The 24,105-nt window shown below is 53.5% G+C and overlaps 1 protein-coding gene across 3 annotated transcripts in view; it reads left to right on the top strand.

Moving 5' to 3' along the window:
- The window catches only part of SH3RF3 (SH3 domain containing ring finger 3), a 161,645-nt gene that overhangs the window by 84,266 nt on the left and 53,274 nt on the right, over nt 1-24,105 (top strand). For 2 of the 3 annotated variants that reach the window (XR_003513371.1, XM_027555403.1), the window contains exons 3-4: nt 7,469-7,564; nt 18,568-18,921. Coding sequence is in view for 2 of the 3 variants with exons in the window: in XM_027555403.1 (XP_027411204.1) it covers nt 7,469-7,564; nt 18,568-18,921 (450 nt within the window). In the remaining variant the exon portion in view is untranslated. The remainder of the gene's footprint in view (nt 1-7,468; nt 7,565-18,567; nt 18,922-24,105) is intronic. The other variant, XM_027555405.1, reaches the window with a different exon arrangement.

The following is a 24,105-nucleotide window of genomic DNA, read 5'->3' as shown; positions in this document are numbered from 1 at the left end:
AGCCCGTTCCTCCGGACTGGCACCCGTGTGACAGTGCCCTCCATGTGACCGGAGGGGCTGGGCTGGTTGCTCTGAGCCGGCCAAGCCCATTTAAAGCCCCACTCATGTCCTGACTCCGGCAGATGCCCCTCCTGCTGGCAGCTCCACGAAACCCTCCCCACAGTCTTCCACCTCGGAGTGTTTACTGGTCCTTCCTCAATGAGGAGATTCTCTGCTTTGTGAATTGGCCCAGCATTAATCCCAAAGCAAGTTCTGATAGAAATCAAATGTATTCAGAGTTTCAGCTCCTGAGTGAGATGGGATTCAAATTGTGACACCTTCACTTTTATCTCTTACTTTGGGTCATTTAGGGCTTCCCTGGTAGCTCAGATGGTGAAGAATCTGCTTGCAGTGCAGGATACCCAGGTTCAATCCCTGGGTCCAGAAGATCCCTTCGAGAAGGGAATGGCAATCCACTCCAGTATTCTTGCCTGGAGAATTTCATGGGCAGACCATGGAGTCACAAAGAGTTGGACACGACTGAGCAACTAACACTTTTACTTTCACTTGAATCATTTACTTCATCTCTGAGTATCTTTTTTGACTATAAAATGGAATTGATAGGATTCAATGAACAAAGGCATTTTGGGAACCAGCCTCAAAACAGGCACCAATCGGGGGCTCGCCTCCATGCCCGCGGCTTCCTGTCCTTTCTGCCTTTGCCCAGGACACTCCACGAGGCTGGGCCTCCTCCACAGACACACGCATTGGAGCTGAGTCCCCAGATGGGTCCCCTGCACCCATCTCGTCCTGGTAACTGCATCTGGGCAGACTCGCAGGGGTGTGGAAGCCCTCATCCCCCAGGTCAAGGCCACTGTGCCCACTGTGAGCAGCCTGGGCCCCCGTGTGTCCTCTGTCCTGAGGGCAGTCATGACGCTCTCAAGGCGTTTCTGAAGGGCTTCCCCTGATCTCTGCTTCTCGTTGCCTCTTGGAGACCACGTGGCTGCAGGAAAAGAGGGGCCCGAGGAGCTCAGAGGCCCCTGGAAGGGCAGGTTCCCCATGTGTGATCCACCCCACAGCGCATTTAGGAAATGGTCCAGCCCCCAGGGCTAGTCTTCTTGGAGCTGCTGTGGGAACTTTCTGGGTGTGGGCCAGGCCCTCAGTGTGTGAGACGTCCCTTTGACAGAGTGCTGGGGACAGTGTACTCAGCCAGCCACCCTGTGGTGTCCAGGACTTCAGTGCAGGCAGAGACCCCAGTCTCCTGGCAGGTCAGAGAGGAAAAGCCCCAGGCCTGGGCTTCCTAACAGATTCATCTGTCTGCAGCTTGGCTTTTCCCCGGCAGGAGTCATGCACAGACAGGGGTGTGTGTATGTATGCTTCATTGCTCAGTCGTGTCCGAGTCTTTGCCACCCTATGGACTGTAGCCCGCCAGGCTCCTCTGTCCATGGGATTCTCTAGGCAAGAATGCTGGAGTGGATTGCCATTTCCTCCTCCAGAGGATCTTCCAGACCTAGGAACTGAACCTGTGTCTCCTGCATTGCAGAAGGATTCTTTACCACTGAGCCACAGGGAAGGCCTACAAACATGGGAGAGTTGGATGAATTAATTAGAAATGCAGTTAAAGCCCCTTGATGTGGGGCCTGACTCCTTTGCCAGTGTGCTGCCCGCTGAGCCTGAGCAGGAAGGCGGTCCACTCCTCATATGACCAGTGTGTGTTCAAGGCCGCTCAGGACCACTCTGAGCTCTGCCTCTGGGCCCTGGCCCTCGATGTTGATTGAGCTTGGAACAGGGAGGTGGCCTAGGGGATCCACTGACCCTCGAGAGGAGCACTTGCCAGGGAGCCTGGAAGTGAAGCAGAGTTGTGTGTCTGAAGGTGGAAAGATGACACAGAGCAACTTTCATCCAGAAAATCCTTGACACGGCCAGACTGGCCCAGACCTTGTCCCACTCTCCAGCCCTTCACTGGTGTCCTGGCATCAGGAAGAGGACACTTGTTGCTCCACCCTGGGCAGCGCTAGGGAACCGGGCTCCGGCCAACCTGCCCACTGGCGGCGGTTTCCATCTAGTCTTGCTGGCCCTCATCCAGACCCCTTCACCCACTCTCCTCCTGCATCTCTGGCAGCTCACATCCTAAAAGAGCAGAGTTGAGCTCTAGACAGAGAAGGTATGCCCAGCAGATCCTGAGATGCCAACTCCCTGGCCCAGGCTGGAGAGTCTGCAGCTTCAGTGGTGCTGCCCAGAGGTCCCTGCGTAGCTGCTCAGCTTATTTCGCAGAGGCCTCGGTGCCCCCGTGAGCAGCGCACTGTGCCCTGGACTCGGGCCTGCCCTGTCCAACACAGCTGGGGTCCCAGGGGGTGCATTTATTCACATTCTCAAGAGGCTGCAGAGCAGATGCCTACCCCAGCCCTAGGCTGTGAAGTATGACAGCAAATCCGAGGCCTGACGAGGACCCAGGCATCGTTTTCTGGGTCCTGTGTTGGTGGTGGGAGAAGGTGTGACTGTTGGCAGGACCTATGGAACTTGGTGCTGGTGGCTCTGCGGTGCCACTCAGCTCTCAGTGCTCCTCACGGAGGTTGTGTCCCTGGTACGGGTCAGGTTGGAGCAGAGCAGAGCGGTGGGGAACTAGCCTCAGTGATATCAGGAAGTTGGTCACTTGCTGGTGCGCAGCCCAGCCAATAGCTTTACCATAGAGACTGCAGACTCCAGGACTGGGCCGCCTCAGGCCAAACAACTAATAGCGAGGGCTCACAGTCCCACCCATCAGCAGAAAATTGGATTAAAGATTTACTGAGTGTGGCCTTGCCCACCAGAGCAAGACCTGTTCTCCCCACAGCCAGTCCCTCCCATCAAGAAGCTTGCACAGGCCACCACTCTCTCCCCCACAACTCCTGGTAACCACTGATCCTTTTACAATCCTTTTTATGTTGCCGTTGTTCTGGATTTTGGCCATTCTATTAATAATCATGTGCAGTGGCATGTTGTTTTAATTTGCATATCCCTGATGACATATGATGTGGAGTATCATTTCATGTGCCAGCTGTGTATCTTCTTTAGTGACGTGTATGTTATAGTGCTCACCTCATAGAATGAGTTAGGAAGTAATCCCTCTGCTTCTGTTTTCTGAAAGAAATTGTTAGAAAATTTGGCATAATTTCTTCCTTAAATGTTGGTAGAATCCATGAGTGAACCCATCCGGGTCTGGTGCTTTCTGTTTGGGAAGTTTATTAATTATTGATTCAATTTCTTTAACAGATATAGACTTATTCAGATTGTCTCTTAGTATTTTTCTTGTGTGAATTTCAGCAGATTGTGTCTTTAAAGAAATTGGCCCATTTTGTTTATTAAATATGTGGGCATAGATTTGTTCATAATATTTCTTTACTATCTTTTTAATGCCCAAGGTATCTGTGGTCATGTCCCCTCTTTCATTACTAGTATTAGTGATTTGTGTTGTTTCTCCTTTATAGTTATTGCAGCTTTCTTTTGAATAGTGTTAGTGTGGTATATCTTTCCTTATCTCATTATTTTTCACTTATATGTATCTTTATATTTAAAGTGGGTTTCTTGTAGACAACATATGCTTGGGTCTTGTTTATTTTTAATCCACCATGACATTCTCTTTCAATTTGTACATTTAGACTATTGCTATTAAATGTGATTGTTGATATTGTTGGATTAATATTTACCACCTTTGTTTTCTATTTGTTGTCTTTGATTTTTGTTCCTATTTTGTTTTCTACTCTCCTTTGCCTTTTATAGTCTTGATTGAGCAATTTATATGATTGCATTTTCTTTCCTGTCTTAGCATATCAGTTGTACCTTTAAAACAATTTTTTTAGTGGTTGCCCTAGAAATTGCAATACACATTTACAACTAATCCAAGTCCACTTTCAAATGACACTGTACAGTGTGGGTACCTTATAATAATAAAATATTCCTAATTACTTCCTCTTGTCCTTTGTATCATTGCTGATACTCATTTAACGTGGATGTCAATATACATAATATATATACTTACATCTGTGTGTGTGTTAGTCACTCAGTCATGTTCAACTCTTTGCAACCCCATGGACTGTAGCCCACGAGGCTCTTCTGTCCACGGGATTCTCCAGGCAAGAATACTGGAGTGGGTTGCCATGCCCTTCTCCAATATACTTACATACTATGTAATATATACTTATGTATACATAGATATACATATATGTGGTAGGTAGATAGGTATACTTAATCAGATTCATTGTTGCTGTTATTATTGTGAACTATTTTTTCTTTTACCTTCACTTATTCCTTCTCCAATGTTCTTTCTTTATGTAGATTCAAAGGTTTTGACCTATGCAGCTTTTCTTCTAAGGAACTTATTTTAACATTTTTTGCAAGGCAGGTCTCCTGGCAACAAATTTCCTCAATTTTTGTTTGTCTCAGAAAGTCTTTATTTCTCCCTCACTATTGATGAAGGAATTATTTTGCAGGCTATAGAATCCTCAGTTATTGTTGTGTCAAATATTTCTTTTGTTTATTTTTTTCTTTCTTCTCCTTCCTGTATTCCCATTATGTGTATATTACACCTCTTGTAGTTATCCTACTATTTTTGGATATTCCATTCTGTTATGGATTTTTGTTTATTTTTTGTCTTTGTTCTCTTTGCTTTTCAGTTTGAGAGGTTTCTATTGAGACATCCTTAAGCTCAGAGACTCTTTCCTCAGCTGTGTTAAATCTACTAATAAGCCTCTAAAAGTCATTATTTCTGTTGCAGTGCTTTTGATCTCCAGCATTTCTTTGCAGTTCTTTCTAGGACGTACCACCTCCCAGTTTGCAATGCCTACCTGTTTTTGCATGCTGCCTACCTAATGCATTAGAGCCTGTAGCATATTAACCACGGTTGTTTTAAATTCCGTGTTTGATAATTCCAACATTCCTTCCATATCTAAGTCTGGTTCTGATGCTTGCTCTTTGTCTTCAAACTATTTTTTGCCTTTTAGGACACCTAGTGATTTTTTGGAGAAGGCAATGGCAACCCACTCCAGTACTCTCGCCTGGAAAATCCCATGGACGGAGGAGCCTGGTAGGCTGCAGTCCATGGGGTCACTAAGAGTCGGACACGACTGAGCGACTTCACTTTCACTTTTCACTTTCATGCATTGGAGAAGAAAATGGCAACCCACTCCAGTGTTCTTGCCTGGAGAATCCCAGGGACGGGGGAACCTGGTGGGCTGCCGTCTATGGGGTCACACAGAGTCGGACACGACTGAAGCGACTTAGCAGCAGCAGCAGTGATTTTTTTCCTTTTTGGTATTCAGACACAATGTACCGTGTGAAAAGTGCTGCTGTAAATTGGCTTTTTAGTGGGGGAAGAGAGGTTCTTTTTTTTGGGGTCCCATCTTCTGAATTGCTGCACCTCCAGACTGTGAGCATCTCCACCTTCCCATCCTCCTTAGGCAGCACTGGGTGACTGGCGTTATATTGGTGGACATACCATGAGTTATCGAACTAGCCCTCTTTGTACATTTGTCTCTAGTTTTTGTCTAGTTGAGCAAACACTGTAATGAGCATGCTCAGAGCTGAATCTTCTTGCGTGTCTTTGATCTTCTTAAGAAAGAGGCTCTAGAAATGTCCTTTCAGGTCAGTGTGTATGCAGGCTCTCACATTTGATAGGACTTGCCAAACTGCTGCCATAAGTTTATATCCCTGACAGCAGTGGTCAAGTGCCTGTAGACTTCACACTGACCACATTGGCTGGCTTCTGTTCATCCCTGCTTATCTGATAGACACCCAAAGAACAAAGAGGAGAGAAGGAATTTTCCTCTCTAAAGTTGTACTTTTTGAATGTTAGGTATTACATTTTAAAATGTATTTAACAACAGTTTGCTTTTCTTCCTTTTTGTAAATTATGTGATTTTTTGCCCTTGGCCTGTTTTCCTTTTAAGGTATTTATCTCTTTTTCCTGCAGTCCTCATGTAGCAAGAATATTCAGTCTTTCCTTTGAGACTTTTTCTAAGTCCTCATGTAGCAAGAATATTCAGTCTTTCCTTCGAGTTCCCTGCAAGTGTTTTTCTAGAGTATTTGCCTTTTTGTCTTGTTCTTCTGTTTTTAACGTAGAGAACTTCATTTTTCTCTAGCCAAATCTTTGTTATTTACCTCTTATGACCATCCCCAGTTCAAGATTAAACATCTATTCATATTTTCTTCTTGGACTTTCAAGGTTTTTTTTTTCTTTTCCCTAACATTTAAATCATTAATACTTATGGAATTAATTTTGGCATATACAGTGAATTAGAGAATCGACTTTATTTTTTTAATGATCAGCCAATTTTAATCACATTTTCTAACTGATTATTGGTGGTAGATGGGGAAACCAATGATTTTTATGTGTTTATTTTAAAATTAGCAGCCTTTCTCAAGTTCTTACTTATTCTAATTTTTAATTGATACTGTTTTTCTAGGTAGAAAATTGTATGGTCTTTTTCCCAGTATTTATACTTCCTATTTTTTTCTTTTATTTCTTTCGGTCTAGTTTCTTGACCAGTCTCAAATAACAGTGTGGATATTGTGTATTTTATTTATTTTTTTACCAAAATTAATCTGGCATTTTTTTTCTTTTTAATTTTACAAATTTAAATGTCTTTTTTTTGTTTGATTTATTTTGCTTTTGCAAAAGCGCTGACTTATAAGAAGCCTGCGATTCTTTTCCTTTGCACCATCGGCAGGATCTCGGCGCCACCCTTTGGCTGAATCTGAGTGGAGTTCATTGTGGGCACAGGGCTCTCCTGGTCGCCCCTGAATGGTTCCACTGTTCCCCTGGCCTCACCAGCCCGGGCCTGACGCTCGCTGCTGCCAGTCATCCCCTCACTCCTCATCCCGCCCCCACCTTGTCGGCTGTCCCTGCACCTGTGGGTGCACCAGGCAGGTCGTCCCCTTGCTCCTCGTCCTCTGCCACCCTTGACTGTCCTATCAGCTTTGGGCACCTGTGTGGGCATTAGGTGGGGCCACCCTCTCTGGCCACCTGTCTCCCTGCTTCACGACCCTCCTGTCTCTGCCTCTGTCCACCTTCTGCCTCTATCCTTGATAAGGTCTGGCGTGACAAGAATTTAACAGGCTTGTTCAGACTTCCACGACTCTAAGTAAATGAGTTGGATTGGGTCATATTTTGTGCTTTGATGGAGGTAGAAACACAGAAAGGATTAGTTGAATTTATATTTATTGAAAACAATCTTATCCATAAGTAATTATTAGGAACATGAATTTTAAAGTGCTCACTAGATTGTAAATTGCCATACACTTCCTTCAGAGGGTCTTGGCCTCTAATCAATACCAGAGAGGAAAAGCGATCACGGGTGAAGATGTGGGGATGAACGGTTTTCATGTCAGATCTCATAACAAGTCATCACTTAGAGTCTTCCCTTGGCATCAGTGACACTGACTGATCTCTCGGTTCTGTTTCTGTGTCTGTTTTGTGCATGTCCCTGGGCTTGTCTCCATGGGCCACTTCCAGGATGAAGTCTTGACCGTAATCAGAAGAGTGGACGACAACTGGGCAGAGGGAAAGCTGAGAGACAAGATCGGGATATTCCCACTGCTATACGTGGAGGTGAGACCCCCGCACTGCCCCGCCCCCATGATGTACCTGGAGGTGAGGTCCTGCCCCAGCTCTGCCCCCTGCTGTACCTGGAAGTGAGGCCCTGCCCCAGCCCCTCCCGCTGCTGTACCTGGAGGTGAGACAGTGCCCTAACCCCACTGCCTGCAGGTGGAGGTGAGGCCAGACTCCCAACCCTTCTCTTGCCCTTTGTGGTTTGTTTCACTAGACCCCAGGGTGCCCTGGTCTTGGAGCCCCTCTTCTAAAGAGAAGGAAGCTGCCCCACAGTCTTCTGAATTCAGGTGGGGTTGACCTGTGGGTCACTCCCTTGTCTCACCATGTGGCAGGAGGCAGGGCTCCCCTGTGGACTTCTGCTTCTCTCTTTACAACTGAGCCTGAGCCCTGTTTCCTTCTCCAAGACTCTCTGGGTTTCCCCCAGAGGCACCTGCCCCCTTCCCCCGCCCACACCCTGCGCCTGATTCTGCCAGCAACCAAACAGATGTTGAGGCTCCCGGACTCCGGGTTTGGAGTGGCTGGTCAGCGGCCGGTTCCTGGAGTGGAGCACACTTGGGGCTTCCTGCCTTTTCTCTGGGGCTGATGGCTGATGTGCCGTAGGTATCCAGTGAATGTGTCACGGGCAGTGGCCAAGTGGGGAGTGTCCACAACCTTTGACCTTTCAAGTCCTGGTTGCCGTGGGCGGTGCCTGCACCCTGGACCCTTCTGAGGAGTCCTCGTCCCGCCTCTCACACATCCAGAGCATGAACACCAGGACTGCACCCCCTGCCCCCATGTGACCGATGAGCCAACAGAGAGGCTCAGAGCCGACTGCGATCGCAGGTGGACGTCTCTCGACTCGGCTCCCAGCGCCCCCACTCAGAGCCCACGGTCCCCAGTTCAGGGTGCGCTGCACATGATTCCCGGGATGTGGCCAGCTTTGCCTTTGTTGAGACCTGTGGGCCAGTGGGCTCCGGGCCCTGCAGGATGGAGGCTGCTCTCTGGGGCAGGCAGCCAGGGCTCTCTGCACCTTGGCCTCCTCTGCTTTTCCAGCCACATTTCTGGCCCTTTCCCTCCATTTCCTAAATGTCCTGCCCCCTGCAGTTCTCACACTCACTCTGGATCACCTGCCCAGGAAATTCTGAGACCCTCCCCAGCAGTAAGGCCACACCCACGTACATGCTCCTCTCTGGCACCTCGTGAGGGGCACTCAGGGGCACACACTCTGCCCTCTGGCTCCTGGTATGGACCCCTGTCCTCACCTGTGCATTTGCCCCAGTGCCTGGGGTGGTCTCCATCCTACTGCTTCAGACCCAGAAACCACCCAGCGCCGTCCAGATGTGCAGAGTCAGACCCCACCGATGTCTTTAGTCAGTAGAACCTCTTCCTAGGCAGACCCTCAAGGGGCCATTCAGAGACAGCCATGGGACGTTCCTAAGAGCCTATCACGATGCCCCAAACTGGAGCCCAGTGTTTCCTCATTTTGTGCTCTGGGCCCCTGGAGGCCGATTGACTTGGATCCTCACGTCCTTGTGGACGGTCACTGGAATCCACACCCAGAGGGCCGAGGCGGCTGCGCCTCTGTGCAAGGGGCCAGCACGGCTCAGGAGCTTCCCCGGGGACCCCTGCCCTGTAGTGAGAAGAGCTGATCCCAGGAAGACCACTCTGTGGAGGGGGAGAAGTCTGGAAGCAGAGGTGAGCAGGGAGTGGGAGACTCTGAGGAGGTGCGAGGAGCCTAGGGATGACTCTGGAGTCTTAGAGCCAAAACATATTAGGGCTGCTCTGGTGGACCAGGCCAAGGTGGGAGGTCTTTGAGTCCCCAGGGCCCTGAGGACTGGATGGGGCTCACTGTCCCCACAGATGGGGTGGAGGTCAGCCCCACCTGCGGTTGCAGCAGGAGCTCCATCACAGATAGGGTCGCCCACACCCCAGGGGTAGAGGGGCTGACCTGACTGCCCTCAGGGAGGAGGTGGCTGGAGAGGAGGGTCTCGGAAGGAACAAGAGATGAGGAGGGGGCATTGAAGGTCTGCGCCCAGCTGTCCTCATCTCAGCCTCTCCGCAGAAGGTTGTTTGTCAAGAGTGTTCAGGACGCAGTAGGAGGTGATTTGGGGACTTCACCTGAGGTGTTGAGACCCATGAGGGGCAGGGAACCAAGGAAGACGTGGAGGCTGGGCAGGCTCCTAGTCAGCCGAGCAGTGGTGGACATGCCAGAGGACAGATGTGCGGCTGCGGGCACCACAGCCACAGAGCAGGTGCAGTGATCGATGAGGGCGGCTTTCAAGGAGGAGAGGACATAGCCCAGAGGAGAGGGCTGTGCGCTGCAGGCTGCAGCCCAGGGCTGCATGTGGGTGTGAGGGGCTCCACGTGGGCGTGAGGGGCTGGAGGGTGGAGGTGGGGGTGTCCATAGTGGTGCTGCAGGAGTCCTGTCTCCCTCCCACTGACCCTCGATATCCATCAGAGCTGCCCGCGTCCATCCGTCCACACAGCTGGATGGACGCGTCCATAGTGGTGTCTGTTGAGAGCCTGTGTCCTGAACCTGGAGCCATGTGTGTATCTGGTGGGCCTATCCTCTGGCTCCTGCTCCCCCTTCTGCTGCCCCACACACTGGGATCAGGATCCGCCCTGATCTCCCATGGCCGTGGGGTACCTGCAGATGCCTGTATCCTGGATGAGGAGGTGGGGAGGCTGGGTGAGCCCCAGAAAGTGGGGGCAGCCTCATCCCGGGCAGGGGGCTTCCAGAGAGTTCTGACCTTGGGACCGGATCCAAGCCTCCGTCTGCTGGTGCTGCTGCAGGCCTCGGCTGATCCCTGAGGCTGATTGGTGCTATTTACAGATCCGGGAAAAGATGGAAGCAAAAACTCAAGTCTTGATTTAGCCAAATAGATGTAATGCCCAAAATGGTATGGTTGCTAATGGCAACTGCTTCCCATGTGAGAGGCTTGGTCTTCAGCGCGATGATTGCTGTGGAAGTCGCTTGAGCCTCCGCTAATTGCGATGTTGAACTTGGCCTTTCTTGCTCCTGGAGCACTATCGTCTCCTTGTCACTTTGCCTTATGAAGAGAGCATGTTATTCTGAGCGTCCATCTCCAACTGTGGTATCAGAGCTGCCAACATCCCTGGAGACAAACAGCGTTGAAGCTGTCTGTTCTGTTTCAAAGGTGCGGGCTGCCCCGCACACATGGGGTTTGCTGACCCAGTAACTGCTGGCTGTTTCTTCACCTTTGTCTCAGGCCCTGGGGCAGGCAGAGTGTTTCCAGGGAGGAGGCTGGGGAGGGTCCTTGGCTTCTAGTGGAAGGTCCACGCCCAGGCTCAGGAAAAACAGAAAGACACAGGAACTCTGAGCCCCATCCAAACCTCAGTGCCTCCACAGACCCTAGGTGTACTTGGGATCCAGGTGGATAGACCTGCTGGGGTGTCCCTGGTTGGAGGGCACAGCTCCTGGAAAAGAAACCCTGCATGTTGGGCATGCATAGCTCTGGGAGGTGGGGTTCTGACTTCCTGCTCTCATTGGGGGGTTAGGGGTGGGGGTTTCTGACTTCCTGCTCCCACTGGGGAGTAGGGAGGTGAGGGGTTGGGGTTCTGACTTCTTGCTCCCATTGGGGGATGTTGAGGGGTGCTGGAAGGCTGCTCTCCTGGTCCGACTCTGGACCCACAGGCTACCTGAGGGCACTGGAAGGGATGGGAGGCCCTCACAGCATCTGAGGGACCTGGCCAGCCGTTCCCACTCTCTCAGCCACCCAGGGAGTCAGGGCAGTGACTCTGAGCAGAGGGGCTCTCTCAGAAAAGGGCCTCTTCTAGCTACTTTTTCTTTCTTTCCTACCTACAAACGACCAGCATTGCCAGCTTTTATGAAGTGGCCCTGGCCGACATGGGGATGGCTGTGTGACCGTCAGGCTGTTAGAGGGTCAGGGAAGGTGTGCAGCCAGGTGGGTTCTCCAGAGAGAGTCAGTGGGATGGGACCCTTGTTGGGCAGCCACGCAGACCCCCAGGCCCCCCAGGCTAGTGGCCTGATGAATCAGTTCAAAACCAGCAACTTGCAGCCACATCTGGACGATTGACTGTGAAGCTTGAGGTGCGTTCACGTGGCGGCAGCTATTCCTGAGACTCTCCCTTCCCATGGCCTCCCTCATGGCCAGCAGGTGGGTGGGTAGAACCGGCCCCAGAATCTCCCTGAGGCATCTTGTAACAACCACCCCCCTGCCCCATTCTTTCCTAGAGGGTTTTGTTTGACTCTGGGGCTTCAGGCCCCACCTGTGTGGAAGAAGGTAGGAAGCGGCCTTGGTGGGGTGGCACATGGGAAGCATGTGCCCAACAGATAGATGGACGGACAAATGGACAGGGCCTCTGTGCCACGGACGGATGGGCTGGGTATCCAGGGAACTGGTCTTTAGAAGATGGATGGTGTCTTCCTCGTGTCCTTGGGGTGTCTCCTGATGTGCACACTGGCCTCGCTGCTCGGACGTGGGGAGTGTGGTCGGGGTGTCCCCTGGTGCTTCCCCACCACTCTGGGTTCTGGCTGGTTCTGGTTCTAGGTCCGCTGATGACCTCTTGCCCTGTGAATACTGACCCAGTTGGTTTACGGGCTGCATTCCCTGCCACTTTGCCTGCCTAGCACCTCTGAGGGGATGCGGTGTTGTGAATTTGCCTTTTCGGATGTGGGGTGTTCTTGCATGCCTACCAGCATTTGCAGGCCGTCCTGGGATGTACTGAGCTATGCACGGAGAGACTGTGTGATGCTTTTCGTGCCTTGCTCATAGCTTGTTAGGCAGAACGAGGGCGCCTCAGTGTGGGGCTGATTAGACGCCCTTCTAAAGCTGTGTTTTCAACTGCGTGTCCTGCGGTGTATGAGGTTCTTCACTCCTCAACTGGCCAGTGTTCCATGTCTGAAAGCCGTGTTTCTTTCACCTGTGTTTAGCATTTCAGAGGAGAGGGTAAACATGGTCCTTGTTGCTCCTTCTTGTGAACCTGTGATGGTTTGGAATTTTGAAATAAGGGTGGCAAACCATTATTTGTGTACTTTAGTACAGTGTCGAATGTCAATTATATTGCAGTAACCGATATAATTGTAGTTGGGGACAAACAAGGATGATAAAATTAAGATCCCCGAGAGGTATTTTCTGCAGAACAGGAAGTCTGTGGGTCAGCTGTGGCTCTCCCGTGCTGAGGCCCCTCAGCTCAGGTCCTAGAGTAAACAGCTTCCATCAGAGAAGTGAGGACCGGGTGCAAGTCTCTGGGGCCATTGTTCTCCATGGAGACGGGTTACAACCACGTGCAAACACTGTTCTGTGACCAGTACTCCAGGTGGGCCGGGGGTGGGGCTCCTCCATGTCTCCCGAGCCAGGGTAAGCCTGCTTCCTCACCCAGCTCCTGACTCTCACGCCACCCTGACTCTGCCACACCAGAGGTGACCTGACAAAGTCCCAAGGAAGAAACAAGAGAGGAGCTGCTCAGGGGTCCCTGCCACAGATCACTGGGGAGACGTGATGGTGCTTGAAGCTCTGTTTTGTTTTTCCGTTTTCTTCTTCATGTCCTGTTTCTCATGAGCACCATCATGAGCACCATCAGTGGGCAGCTGGGGCGGGGGTTCCCCCTCTGGACCTGGACATGAGCTCTGCCCACATTTCTGTGTCCAGGTTCAGACTGTGCCTTCATGAAGAGCTAATGGGCTTCCCTTACAGGTGACGCCCAGTCACCACAGGGCAGGCTGGGTGAGGGAACGAGGCGGGTGGAGCTGACGGGGCTCCATCAGAGAGAGAAGGACCTCAGTGTCCCTCAGGTCTGCACCCCAAGGCACAATCTGAGCAATGGGATGTGGTCCTGGGTCCTCCACAGAGGCCAGTAGGTACATAGCTACCAGCTCTTCCTGACCGCTCTCCCCTGTAGCACTTTTTGAACTGTTTGTGAAGTTACATCTTACAATGTGATGCATACAAGGTAACATGTAAACAGGTATATTCCCTGTCATCCTGTCTCTACAGCTGCATAGGGAGCCAGTTTGAGGCCAGACCAATGACAATTCCTTTCTCTTCTCGTCCTGGCATAGTACTCGGCACACTAGTAGGCAGTTAGTTCATTTGTGTAGTGTTGTTTGGTTGTGGGCCAGTGTTTCATAGAAGTCAAACTATTATATACGGACTAAGCCACCAGCCATCACCAAGGTCTTAGCTGGGACCCTTTCAGCGTGCCTGCTTATTAGCACACAGGGACCTAGCAAGTCCTGTGAGACCAGTCCCTCTGGGCCTTGAACTGCCAGCCTCTCTGGAGCTGTCCAGCTGCAAGAGGGCCAAGAAGAAAGCAGAGGCGCTGCCATGAGTGAATGTCCATCTTCCGTAGACCAGCGGAATGACAGTGTGGCAACCTGGAGCTGAAATGCAGGGAGGAGCCCGGCCTGGCTGCCGGTGGGGCCCACGCCTCTCCTGGGGCCTTAGCCCGCCTAGCATGGGGATGGCTGCCGGCTGTGCTGCATTGACTGTTTCTGCTCAGGTGCCAGAGTCTTTCCTCCCTTCCCATCGCGTGTTCCCCACGTGGGCAGCAGTGACCCTGCAAACCAGGCACGTGAGGATGGGGCCATTTTTCAGCCAACTGAGCTCCCCCCACTGGATGCCCCCAGGCTTGGGATCTCTGTGTCTTCAGCTGCTGTCTACTCTTGTGCATTCTGCTCAGGGACACAGGCTCCTCAGCAACCCCCCGCCTCAGGCCGCCCTGGGCACCCTCCCGCCTGCCCTCCCCTTGGCCGTGGTTTCAACAGGTGCCTTTGCTCGACTTCCCTCCTCCCACCCTGACTCATCCCATCCAGTCAGTGACTCAGAAACTTCAGTGAGCATTAACGTTGCCCAGAAAGCCCAGGCTCAGCCCCAAGCCTGATAGTGGGTCTGGATGGACCTGTGTCTGAGAAATAAGTTGGAGAAAAGGATCTTTTGCAGATTCCATGTGGCCAGGGGTGGACCAGGGGTGGACCTTGGCAGGGATACCTGCCCCTTGGGTGGGCCTCCTTCAGTTCAGTTCAGTCGCTCAGTCGTGTCCGACTATTTGAGACCACATGAACCATAGCATGCCAGGCCTCCCTGTCCATCACCAGCTCCCGGAGTTCACCCAAACCCATGTTCATCGAGTTGGTGATGCCATCCAACCATGTCATCCTCTGTCGTCCTGTTCTCCTCCTGCCTTCAATCTTTCCCAGCATCAGAGTCTTTTCCAATGAGTCAGCTCTTCCCATCAAGTGGCCAAAGTATTGGAGTTTCAGCTTCAACATCAGTCCTTCCAATGAACACCCAGGACTGATCTCCTTTAGGATGGACTGGTTGGATCTCCCTGCAGTCCAAGGGACTCTCAAGAGTCTTCTCCAACACCACAGTTCAAAAGCATCAATTCTTCGGCGCTCAGCTTTCTTCATAGTCCAACTCTCACATCCATACATGACCACTGGAAAAACCATAGCCTTGACTAGACGGACCTTTGTTGGCAAAGTAATATCTCTGCTTTTCAATATGCTATCTAGGTCGGTCATAACTTTCCTTCCAAGGAGTAAGCGTCTTTTAGTTTCATGGCTACAATCACCATCTGCAGTGATTTTGGAGCCCAGAAAAATAAAGTCACCCACTGTTTCCACTGTTTCCCCATCTATTTGCCATGAAGTGATGGGACCGGATGCCATAATCTTAGTTTTCTGAATGTTGAACTTTAAGCCAACTTTTTCACTCTCCTCTTTCACTTTCATCAAGAGGCTCTTTAGTTCTTTTTCACTTTCTGCCATAAGGGTGGTGTCATCTACATATCTGAGGTTATTGATATCTCTCCCGGAAATCTTGATTACAGTTTGTGCTTCCTCCAGTCCAGCGTTTCTCATGATGTACTCTGCATATAAGTTAAATAAGCAGGGTGACAATATACAGCCTTGATGTACTCCTTTTCCTATTTGGAACCAGTCTGTTGTTCCATGTCCAGTTCTAACTGTTGCTTCCTGACCTGCAACAGGTTTCTCAAGAGGCAGGTCAGATGGTCTGGTATTCCCATCTCTTTCAGAATTTCCCACAGTTTATTGTGATCCACACAGTCAAAGGCTTTGGCGTAGTCAATAAGGTGAAAGCAGACTTGGTATGGAGAGATTTGACTCCAGGTGTTTATAACGTGACAACAGAGCAGGGCTTGGCTGAGGTTCATGCTGTGTTCAGTGCAGAAGGAACGGCTTGGCTGACTGTGCAGCTGGAAAGGGTCACGGGGCCCCAGGCTTCTTGCTTCCAGAGCTGAGAGCATTTGTGGGGAGATGGCCCTGCAGTTCCTGCTGCCTCCACATTCATTCTAAGACTTGACCAGGAATTACTTCTGAGGTTAACTCTCTGGGCCACTTTGAGAAACACCTCCCATCATCATGTTCCTCTTGCTCCCTTTGGCAGCATTTCTGTGTGGAGGAGAGGCTGTGTGTCCCTGATGACCTGACCCGTGCGTGTAGTCTGTCCACTGTCTGCAACCGCTGCAACTCCATCAGTTACTACAGAGAGAAAACACAGCTAATTTGGGCTGCGCCCACTCAGAGAGGCTCAAAGCTCTCCTCTGTGGCTTTTGTTTATTCCAAAGCCTCAAAGTGAGAGCAGTTAGGAGGTGAGTGTGAAGCTGCTGAGGACTCTGAGTCTGCTGGCACATCTGAGCCCTGGACTGAAACAGCAGTTTTCAGCACGTGGCCATCCGAGCTGCCTCTCATTTATTGAGCGACTGCTGTGAGCCAGGCCCTGGGAGAGTCATCTTGAAACCCAGGTTTTCGTGGGAAGAGACACAGATGGAGAGAAGGTGGAGTCTAGAGGCAGTGTGTCCTCCGTGGAGGACATGGAGCTGGAAGTGGGAGGAAGCTAGGGGAGGAGCTGTAACTCTCCTGCTCAGAGAGACCCGCAAAAAAGCCACCTTGGGGACAGGAGGAAGGGTGAGGGGCCAGCCCCCAGTGCCTGTTGGGCCAGGGTGACCCAGCAGGCCCAGTGGGGAGGCGTGGGGAGAGGGCAGGGGCCGTGGGAGGCCAGCCTGCTCACTCTTGGGACTCCAGAGTTTGCTCCACACATCAGAAGTAGGTGACTCCAGACCCCCTGCCTGTTCCAGGAACAGCCCTTGTCCCTCTGTCCACTGACCCCTATGCCCAACCATGTCATTCATTTCTAACTTTGCCTTTACCTGGAGTTGATAGCATAAAGCGAAGGTAAAGAGAAACTTTCAGAGGAAAAGTTTTCAGCTGTGCTGGGTGTCAGCCCTCCCAGAGCAGCCCTGCCATCTGTCACCATCTCCCAGACGACCCTCCACCCCCTGTCACCTCCCCATGGTCCACTGTCACACACGGACCGGACCATCTCTACAAAGGTGACTCAGGCCTCACTCCTGCCTGTGTCCCTGGGGCAGGGGGCATTACTCTCAGAATAAATCCAGGCTTCTCTCTGCAGCCCACAGGCCCATAGGTCTGAGGGATCTGTCACCCTCACCCCTTCCTCACCGCACCCCCGCCCCCGCCCCTACCACTCTGCCATTGTCACAGAACAGAGACTCGGTGAACAGGATGAGGCCGAACCGTTTTTCTGCCTCTGGAGGGTGCTCCTCTGGGGTCCCCTCGCCTGCGGCAGGAGTGGGAGAAAATGCAGAGGCTTCACCACTGGGAAGCAGCATTTGACACTCTCCCTGCGGTTTGTGGAGACCGTGTTCTTCAGTGGACAGTGGCTCGTCCTCCTTTCATCACCTGCGGAGTCACTCAGGCCACCCTGAAGCCCAGCTCTCCTTGTAGGGGCAGGGTGGTGGACGTGTCAGCTCGGGGCAGACATGTGGTAGGCTGCTGATCGTGTGGCTGAGTGGCCGGTGTGACTGTGGGGCCAGGGCGTACCTAGTCCTGCTGTGTGCACATGTGCTCTGGGCATGCACACACCTGCCTTGTCCTTCCCTGGTCCTGAAACTGTGGTTTCTGACACTGACTCCATAGGGTCCCTGGGACGGAGTGCGGGGCTCCAGGGCTGCTGCTCTGGGGCTAAGGGGGAGTTGAGCCCGGTGGCGGCGGCAGTGCCATTATTTCCATACAGAAACCTGCCACGTGGAGGCACAGGGCGGGTAGTTTAGACCAGGTTCTGGTGCCCATGCTTCCTGCTTCTGCTCTTTGGGTGGCCCCGCAGTTGGGTGCAGAACAGGGGGTACAGGAGGCCGGCCTCCAGGGTCAGAGGGCCCCCCCAAAGAAGGGGGAGGGGATTCAGCACTGTAGAGGGAGCAAATGAGTAAAACCTTAAAATAGAGCAAAACAGCTGAGCCTCAGTGAAGGCAGCATTTCAGAGGAAATGATCCTGGATTTAGATCCCAGGTTTTGGGGCCTGGAGTGAATTGTATGACCCCACCCCAACCCCGTGAAGGATGGGTGTTTGCAGTGGAAATGCAGACAGCCCTGTGCCTGAGCAATCCGGAGCGGCCAAACTCCAGTGCCTGCGATCTGTCAGCTTGGCCTGTGGACGCACCAAACCTTCCCCTCGCTGCGCGAATCCAGCCGCAAAGGCTTGCAACCCTTCTCTGCACCGGCCCCTGGTATGGTGCCCCACCGGCCCTGAGCTCAGGCCTGGGCTCTGCTGTGCTCCCCTTGGGCCCCGCTCCCCACCTGGTACAGGCGTGTCCTGTTCCAGGGGGGCCTTTGTTCTACCCACCTCCCCGGACTGTGGGGACAGGGCTCTGCCGCAGCCTGAAGCCGCATGCACAGGGGGTGGACGGGGGGTGTGTCCTGCTGGCCCACGAGGTGTGGAGCACGTGGGGGCACTTCCCTCCACCCCCTGGGTGTTTCCTAGGCAGCACATTTGGGCCACAGTGGGGCAAAGGGAGCAGACCCCTGAAAATACAGCTTTTCAATCAAGTGCCCAGATGCCACCCTGGCCTTTACTATGTTTCCTCAACACTGTTCCTATTGGACATGCTGTTGGAAGGTTCCAGCACCTCAAACACACTGGCAGCTTTGAGGTGTGAGCAGAAGGCTGGACGTGGGGTGCGGCTGCTGATCACTGACCCTTCCCTTCCTCTCTCCTTAGCTCAATGATGCCGCCAAGCAGCTGATGGAGATGGACAAGCTGGGCCTGGCCTCGGCATCCGGCTGCCTTGCCTCCCTGCCCTCTGAGGCCGGCGCAGTGGCCAGTGTGGCCCCGGGTCCCTCTTCTGGCAGCACAGGGGCGGTCAGCGCCTTCCAGCGGCGTGTGGACAGCAAGAAGAACGCCAAGAAGCGGCACTCCTTCACGGCGCTCAGCGTGACGCACAAGTCCACCCAGGCCAGCGGCCACAGGCGCTCCATGGAGATCAGTGCCCCCGTGCTCATCAGCTCCAGCGATCCCCGGGCTGCGGCCAGGATTGGGGACCTGGCGCACCTGTCCCGCAGTGCTCCTGCCCAGGTAATTCCATGGCCTGCAACCTGGGGGCCCTCCTCGGTGCCACTCACTTCCCTCCCCCAGTCCCTGGGCAGGCATGAGAAGGCCAGGCACCTGTGCCTTTTGGGGTCCCAGCCTCAGGGCCCCCAAGCCCCGGTGGAGGTGAGTCTCCATCTCAACCACAGCACTTACACAGCCCTGGTGGACATGAGGGGCTTCTCAGGGGCCTGAGATAGCCTCTGAAGGTTCAGTCCCAGCCCCCTGAGCCCTCTGACACAGGAGAAAGCCTGGATTAGTGCTCCTGTGTCTTCAGCATCTCGTGAGCCTGACCGATGTGCTCCCTGTGTCCACGGGTCTATGGAGCCCGTCTGTGTGGGATGAGGCACCAGCTCCATCTACCAGGGAAGTCAAGGGGATTTGCTTTGCTCGCAGCCAACTAGCAGAGCCAGACTGGTTCTGCTCGCTGCACGAAAGGCCAGTCCATCAAGAGATGAGGTGTTGGGGTCAGCAGCAGCGATGACCAGGTCCTAGGACCCGTGTTCCTACAGTTACACTGGAAGCAAACATTGTGACCAGGCTCAGGCCTCAGTGAGGCTGTCAGGAGGGGTGAGAGGTCAAGGGAAGCAGCTGCGCCCATCTCTGGAGCCTTGTCACTCAGCTGTTGCGAGGAGGAAGGGGTTCGATCGTTGTGAGCTAAGGGCAGGCCGGCAGGGCTGCGGGGCTTCCTTGGTGGCTCAGCAGTGTAGAATCACCTGCCAATGCAGGAGACACAGGAGGCAGGGGTTCTATCCCTGGGTCAGAAGATCCTCTGGAGAAGGAAATGGCAACCCAGTCAAGTATGCTTGCCTGGGAGATCCCATGGTCAGAGGAACCTGGTGGGCTACAGTCCATTGGTTGCAAAGAGTTGGACATGATTGCACACTCACTCACAGGGCTGTGAATGGCATGTGCCAGTGTGCGTGGTGCTCGTGGGCAGTGGTCATGGGTGGTGGATGCTTCTTGGTGGAAAAAGGCCCCACCCATTGGCTCAAAGTCAAACCTTATGACGCCCGACAGGTCAGAAGTAGTCCTGTAACCGCCTTCCTCATCCCAGCTCGTTAGCGCTATGCGATTTTCAGCCCCGGACTGAATGGTTCCCAAGCTTCCCACTTTAGGGGTCCCACCCCTTCAGAGTGATCCGGGGAGGCCTGTCCAGCTCTTGGCCCAGCGCGACAAAGGCAGGGGCTGGAGGTGTGTCCTCTCACCGCAGACAGCACTTACGTGGGTTGGCCAGCTTTTCGGCCTTTTGGAGTCTGCGACCTCGTGGTCTCTATTGCAGCTTCCCTCCACCCTGGGAGCCAGGAGAATCTTGTTAATCAAGGCAGGGGTGGCAATGGCCAAACGTGACCTCGGGTGGGTCTGAGGATCCGAACGGACCTGGAGCCAGAGGCTCAGGGCTATGTTGAGAGTCTGTGGACCTGTCAGGGCCCCTTCAGGTGAAGTGTGAGTGGAGCCACTTGAGGTGAGCTTGGCCTCCCATCGGCCTCTGTCTTGCGTGGCCAGCCAGCTTTCCCGGGGCTGATGGAGAGAACTGTGAATGTTCTGTTGGCACAGTGCGATGGCTCCTTCTCCCAGGACAGACTGTTTCCTTCAGATCCTCGGCCTCTGACCTCTAGCTGCAGGTGCAAGCTTGGCCAGCCCAGGCCAGGTTCTGCCTGGCCAGGCTCACCACCCAGACCCTGCCTCCGGTCACCCTGGCCCTTCAGGTTGTTGGCTGTTCTTCTTGGAACTAAGCAAAGAGTTTGGCTGTAAACGTTTTATTCTGAAGTTTTATTTGGGAAGCATGTTCCTGAGAATCTTTTCCACCTTGCGTTCCAGGGTGGTAGCAAGTGATGAGTGAACTTGCCCATTTCCCAGCTTCTCAGGGTGATGACAGTGTTTTCTGGACACATACTAAAATGAAAGTGAGATGTTTCTTCTTAGGGTCTTGGGCTGCGTCAAGGAAAGTGACTTGGAGCCCCTTTTAGCAGGGGTGCAGTCCACCAACCCACAGACCGTTTTCCCTTTTATTAATTCCAGTGGGAAATTAAAGGCCTGCTTCCCGGCTACTGCTCAGGGGCCCCCGGGAAACGCCGCGGTGCGGCCTCCGGCGTCTAGTAACAACCTGACGGTTTAGAATCACGTCTTCTGGGGCTTGTCCTAGACTCCTGTCAAATGCTCCGGGAACCATTGCTGAACGAGGCTAGACGGGTCACTGGGGTCGGCCGCCCTGTGGTTAGTGGCCCCGAGGACTGTGCCACCCACGTCCTCACCCTGCTGGCGGCTCCCCTGGTCGGGCTGTGCTAGCCTCCGGGGCTAAGTCCCAGCGCGCGGCCATTAGGAGTCTACTGAATAGATTCCGCCTATTCTCAGCGGATACCTTCCCGCAGGCACAGGGCGGGGCCGGGAAGGAGGGGCGGGGCCGGGAAGGAGGGGCGGGGACGGAGGGAGGGGCGGGGACGGGGGGAGGGCGGGGCCTGGACGGAGGGAGGGCGGGGGCCTGGACGGAGGGTGGGCGGGGCCTGGATGGAGGGTGGGCGGGGCCGGAGGACAGAGCCGGGGCTGGGGCGGAGGTGGGGCGGGGGAAGGGGGAAGGGGGAGGGGTGAGAGGGGGGAGGGGCGAACCGTCACCCGGAGGCAGGAAGAGCTTGTCCCAGGGCTGCGTTCCCAATATTTTTTATCTGAAAGCGCTGGAGCTGGCTCCTTCCTTCCTTCATTCTTGCTCAGTTCCCTCACTCCTACCAAGCCCTCGCTAATTCCTTCAGGCCCAGAATCATTTAAAAGTAAGTCATTAAAAACCAAAGCGGAATCAGCCTCCAGCCCTCAGCTAGGAGACAGGCCCCAGACCCTGTGGGAAGCCTGTTCCACGTGGTCACAGCAGAGGACATGGGGCTGCACTGAACGACCTCAGTTTCTGCGCCTCTGGCCAGCGCCGTCCTCCGGGGACGGGCTGCTATGACTTGGAGGCACATGGGATGCCTGGTGCTTCCAAGCCCTTAATCCCGATGCCGTGTCTCCCTTGGGGTGAGCAGAGGCCTGCCTCACAGGCTCCTGGAGGGGCCGCCATGTCTGCGGCCGCGTCCTCCTTCTCTGGACCTGTGTCCTCGGCTGCCAGCGGGGGACAGCCCACCACCCTCTCTCAGGAGGAACAGAGGTGAAGACAGAACTCAGAGCGGGATGGGTGGGATCCTGCCCCACCAGGAAGTCCCAGGGGGGCTCCCACCACTGGGTACAATGTCAAAGGGGCCTTCATCTGGGCTCCACTCTGCAGGGGACTATGGGACCCCGGCTCAGTGGGCTTGGTCTTAGATGCTCTTCATCTCGACCTTGACCTTGGGAAAAGGGGTTATCACAGGTGTGGCCTCTCATGCCTGCATCCCTGCTCTAACGGAGGGTCTGCCCTGAAATCCCAGTTATTTGCTTTGTGGCCTCTGTCATGTCCGATCTCAACTGAGGGCCTGGTGTCCAGGGAGGGCCCAGCACTGCTCCCCTGTGGCTCCTGTAGGGCATCCTCGTGGCCCCAATGCTGGGTGAGCGCCCCGTCCTCCTGCCCCCAGCATCTGTCATCCAGAGTGATGGGCCAGGTCCGTAGGTTCAGCTCTGCGGCTCAGAGCTCAGCCACACCAGCCTATCCCTCCTCTGGCTGGGAGGCAGAGGCAGCCTCATCTGAGCTTGTCTCCTCTGGGTAAATCATGGCCAGAGTGGCTGGAGAGCAGTGAGGTGCAGAGAGACACCGGGGAAGGCTACCTCCAAGCACAGCGGGATTCAGCAGCCATGCCAGGTCATGGGGCTTCACGTGTGGTGCCTGTTGGCTGGTAGCTGTTTCAGGAGGCTTTATTTGCATAGGAACCCTCTGATAAGAGGTGGATTGTGAGTCTAGCTCCATCCAAGCCAGTCATCTTGTGGGTCCTGCCGTCCGGCTGAGGCCCTCCAACGGCACTGTGGCCACAGTGCCCAGATTTGGTCAGCAGAGTGGCTGATCTGCAGGGTCATCCACAGTCCTCTCCTGGCCCCTCCTGGCCCCCCACAAAGGTGGCATGTATGGAATCCAGGAAACACGTGGTCACATCAACCAAAGCTTGATCTTGAAACAGACCTCAGATAATTGAACTCTGTCATTCTGTGTATCTCACTTTGAAAATGTATTGGAACCACTCACTGTTGGTAGTAAAATGATGGAAAACCTGAACAATTTTAAAAAAATTAACTCAAATCCCAACTCCGTAAGACTGGCTTTATCATCTGTATGTAAATTTCCCAATGGAAGCAGTCTGTATTTTATAGAAACAAGCTAAACCTGGGTGTCCAGCTCCCTCACCCAGTCCTGTTCGATGTGCTCCACGCAGCTGTCCACACCCACTTGTGCAGTTCCTTCTCCCTGTCGTGTGGGGGATGCTGGTTAGTAGACAGAGTCTCCGGTCAGCCTCTGTCCTTCCTCCGCTCTTTCTCGAGGCTGAATCTTCACCTCTGACCTCCAGTGGCTGCAGAAAGAATGAGGCCAGCATTTCCTTGCTTGCAGCTGTGAGTTACTGTATCTAATATTCCAACTCACCTGGAAGGTGAGGCCCCTCGATGGCCATTTCCTCATCCCTCCAGGCCCTGTCTTCACTGCTTGATTCTTGGGGACCCCAGGCTTCACAGTCTTGTCTGGTGCCCAGCTGTTCTGAGTGGGATGCACACTGTGCCTGTCCCTGAGCTGTGGTTGGGGCAGAAGTCAGGGCCTGAGGGTGTAACGCGCCTAGGGTCTCAGGCTGAGAGCTCAGGGCTCAGGGACCCTGTGCTGATCCTGAACGCACATGTCCAGGCCGTGCTCCAACTCCCCAGCCCCTGATCGCTTCCTGCTGCGTCATCCTCAGGATCCAAGCACATCAGACTCACTGTGTCCAGTGCCCAGCCCATGGCCTCCCCCAGGCCTCACACTCCCCACTCCCTTCACTCAGCATCTCTGTCCTGCCAGTCACTAAGGACGGAGACTCAATGCTCCTTGTCTTGCATGCCATTCCTCGCCTGAATCCACTTGTCCTGTTGGTAGAGGGGAAATGATGGCCCCAAATATGTCCAGTCCTGATCCCCAGAACCCATGAGTGTGTTGCCTCCCTTGGCAGGAGACCAGAAAATGGAGCTAGGAGACAGTCCTGGACCCTCTGGGCCATTGTAACCACAGGGTCCTTCTGAGAGGAGTCCAGAGGG

Source organism: Bos indicus x Bos taurus, chromosome 11 (genome assembly GCF_003369695.1).
Source record: "Bos indicus x Bos taurus breed Angus x Brahman F1 hybrid chromosome 11, Bos_hybrid_MaternalHap_v2.0, whole genome shotgun sequence".
NCBI lineage: Eukaryota > Metazoa > Chordata > Mammalia > Artiodactyla > Bovidae > Bos > Bos indicus x Bos taurus.
The sequence above is the reverse complement of the archived record's forward strand: the minus strand, read 5'-3'. Positions and strand labels throughout refer to the sequence as shown.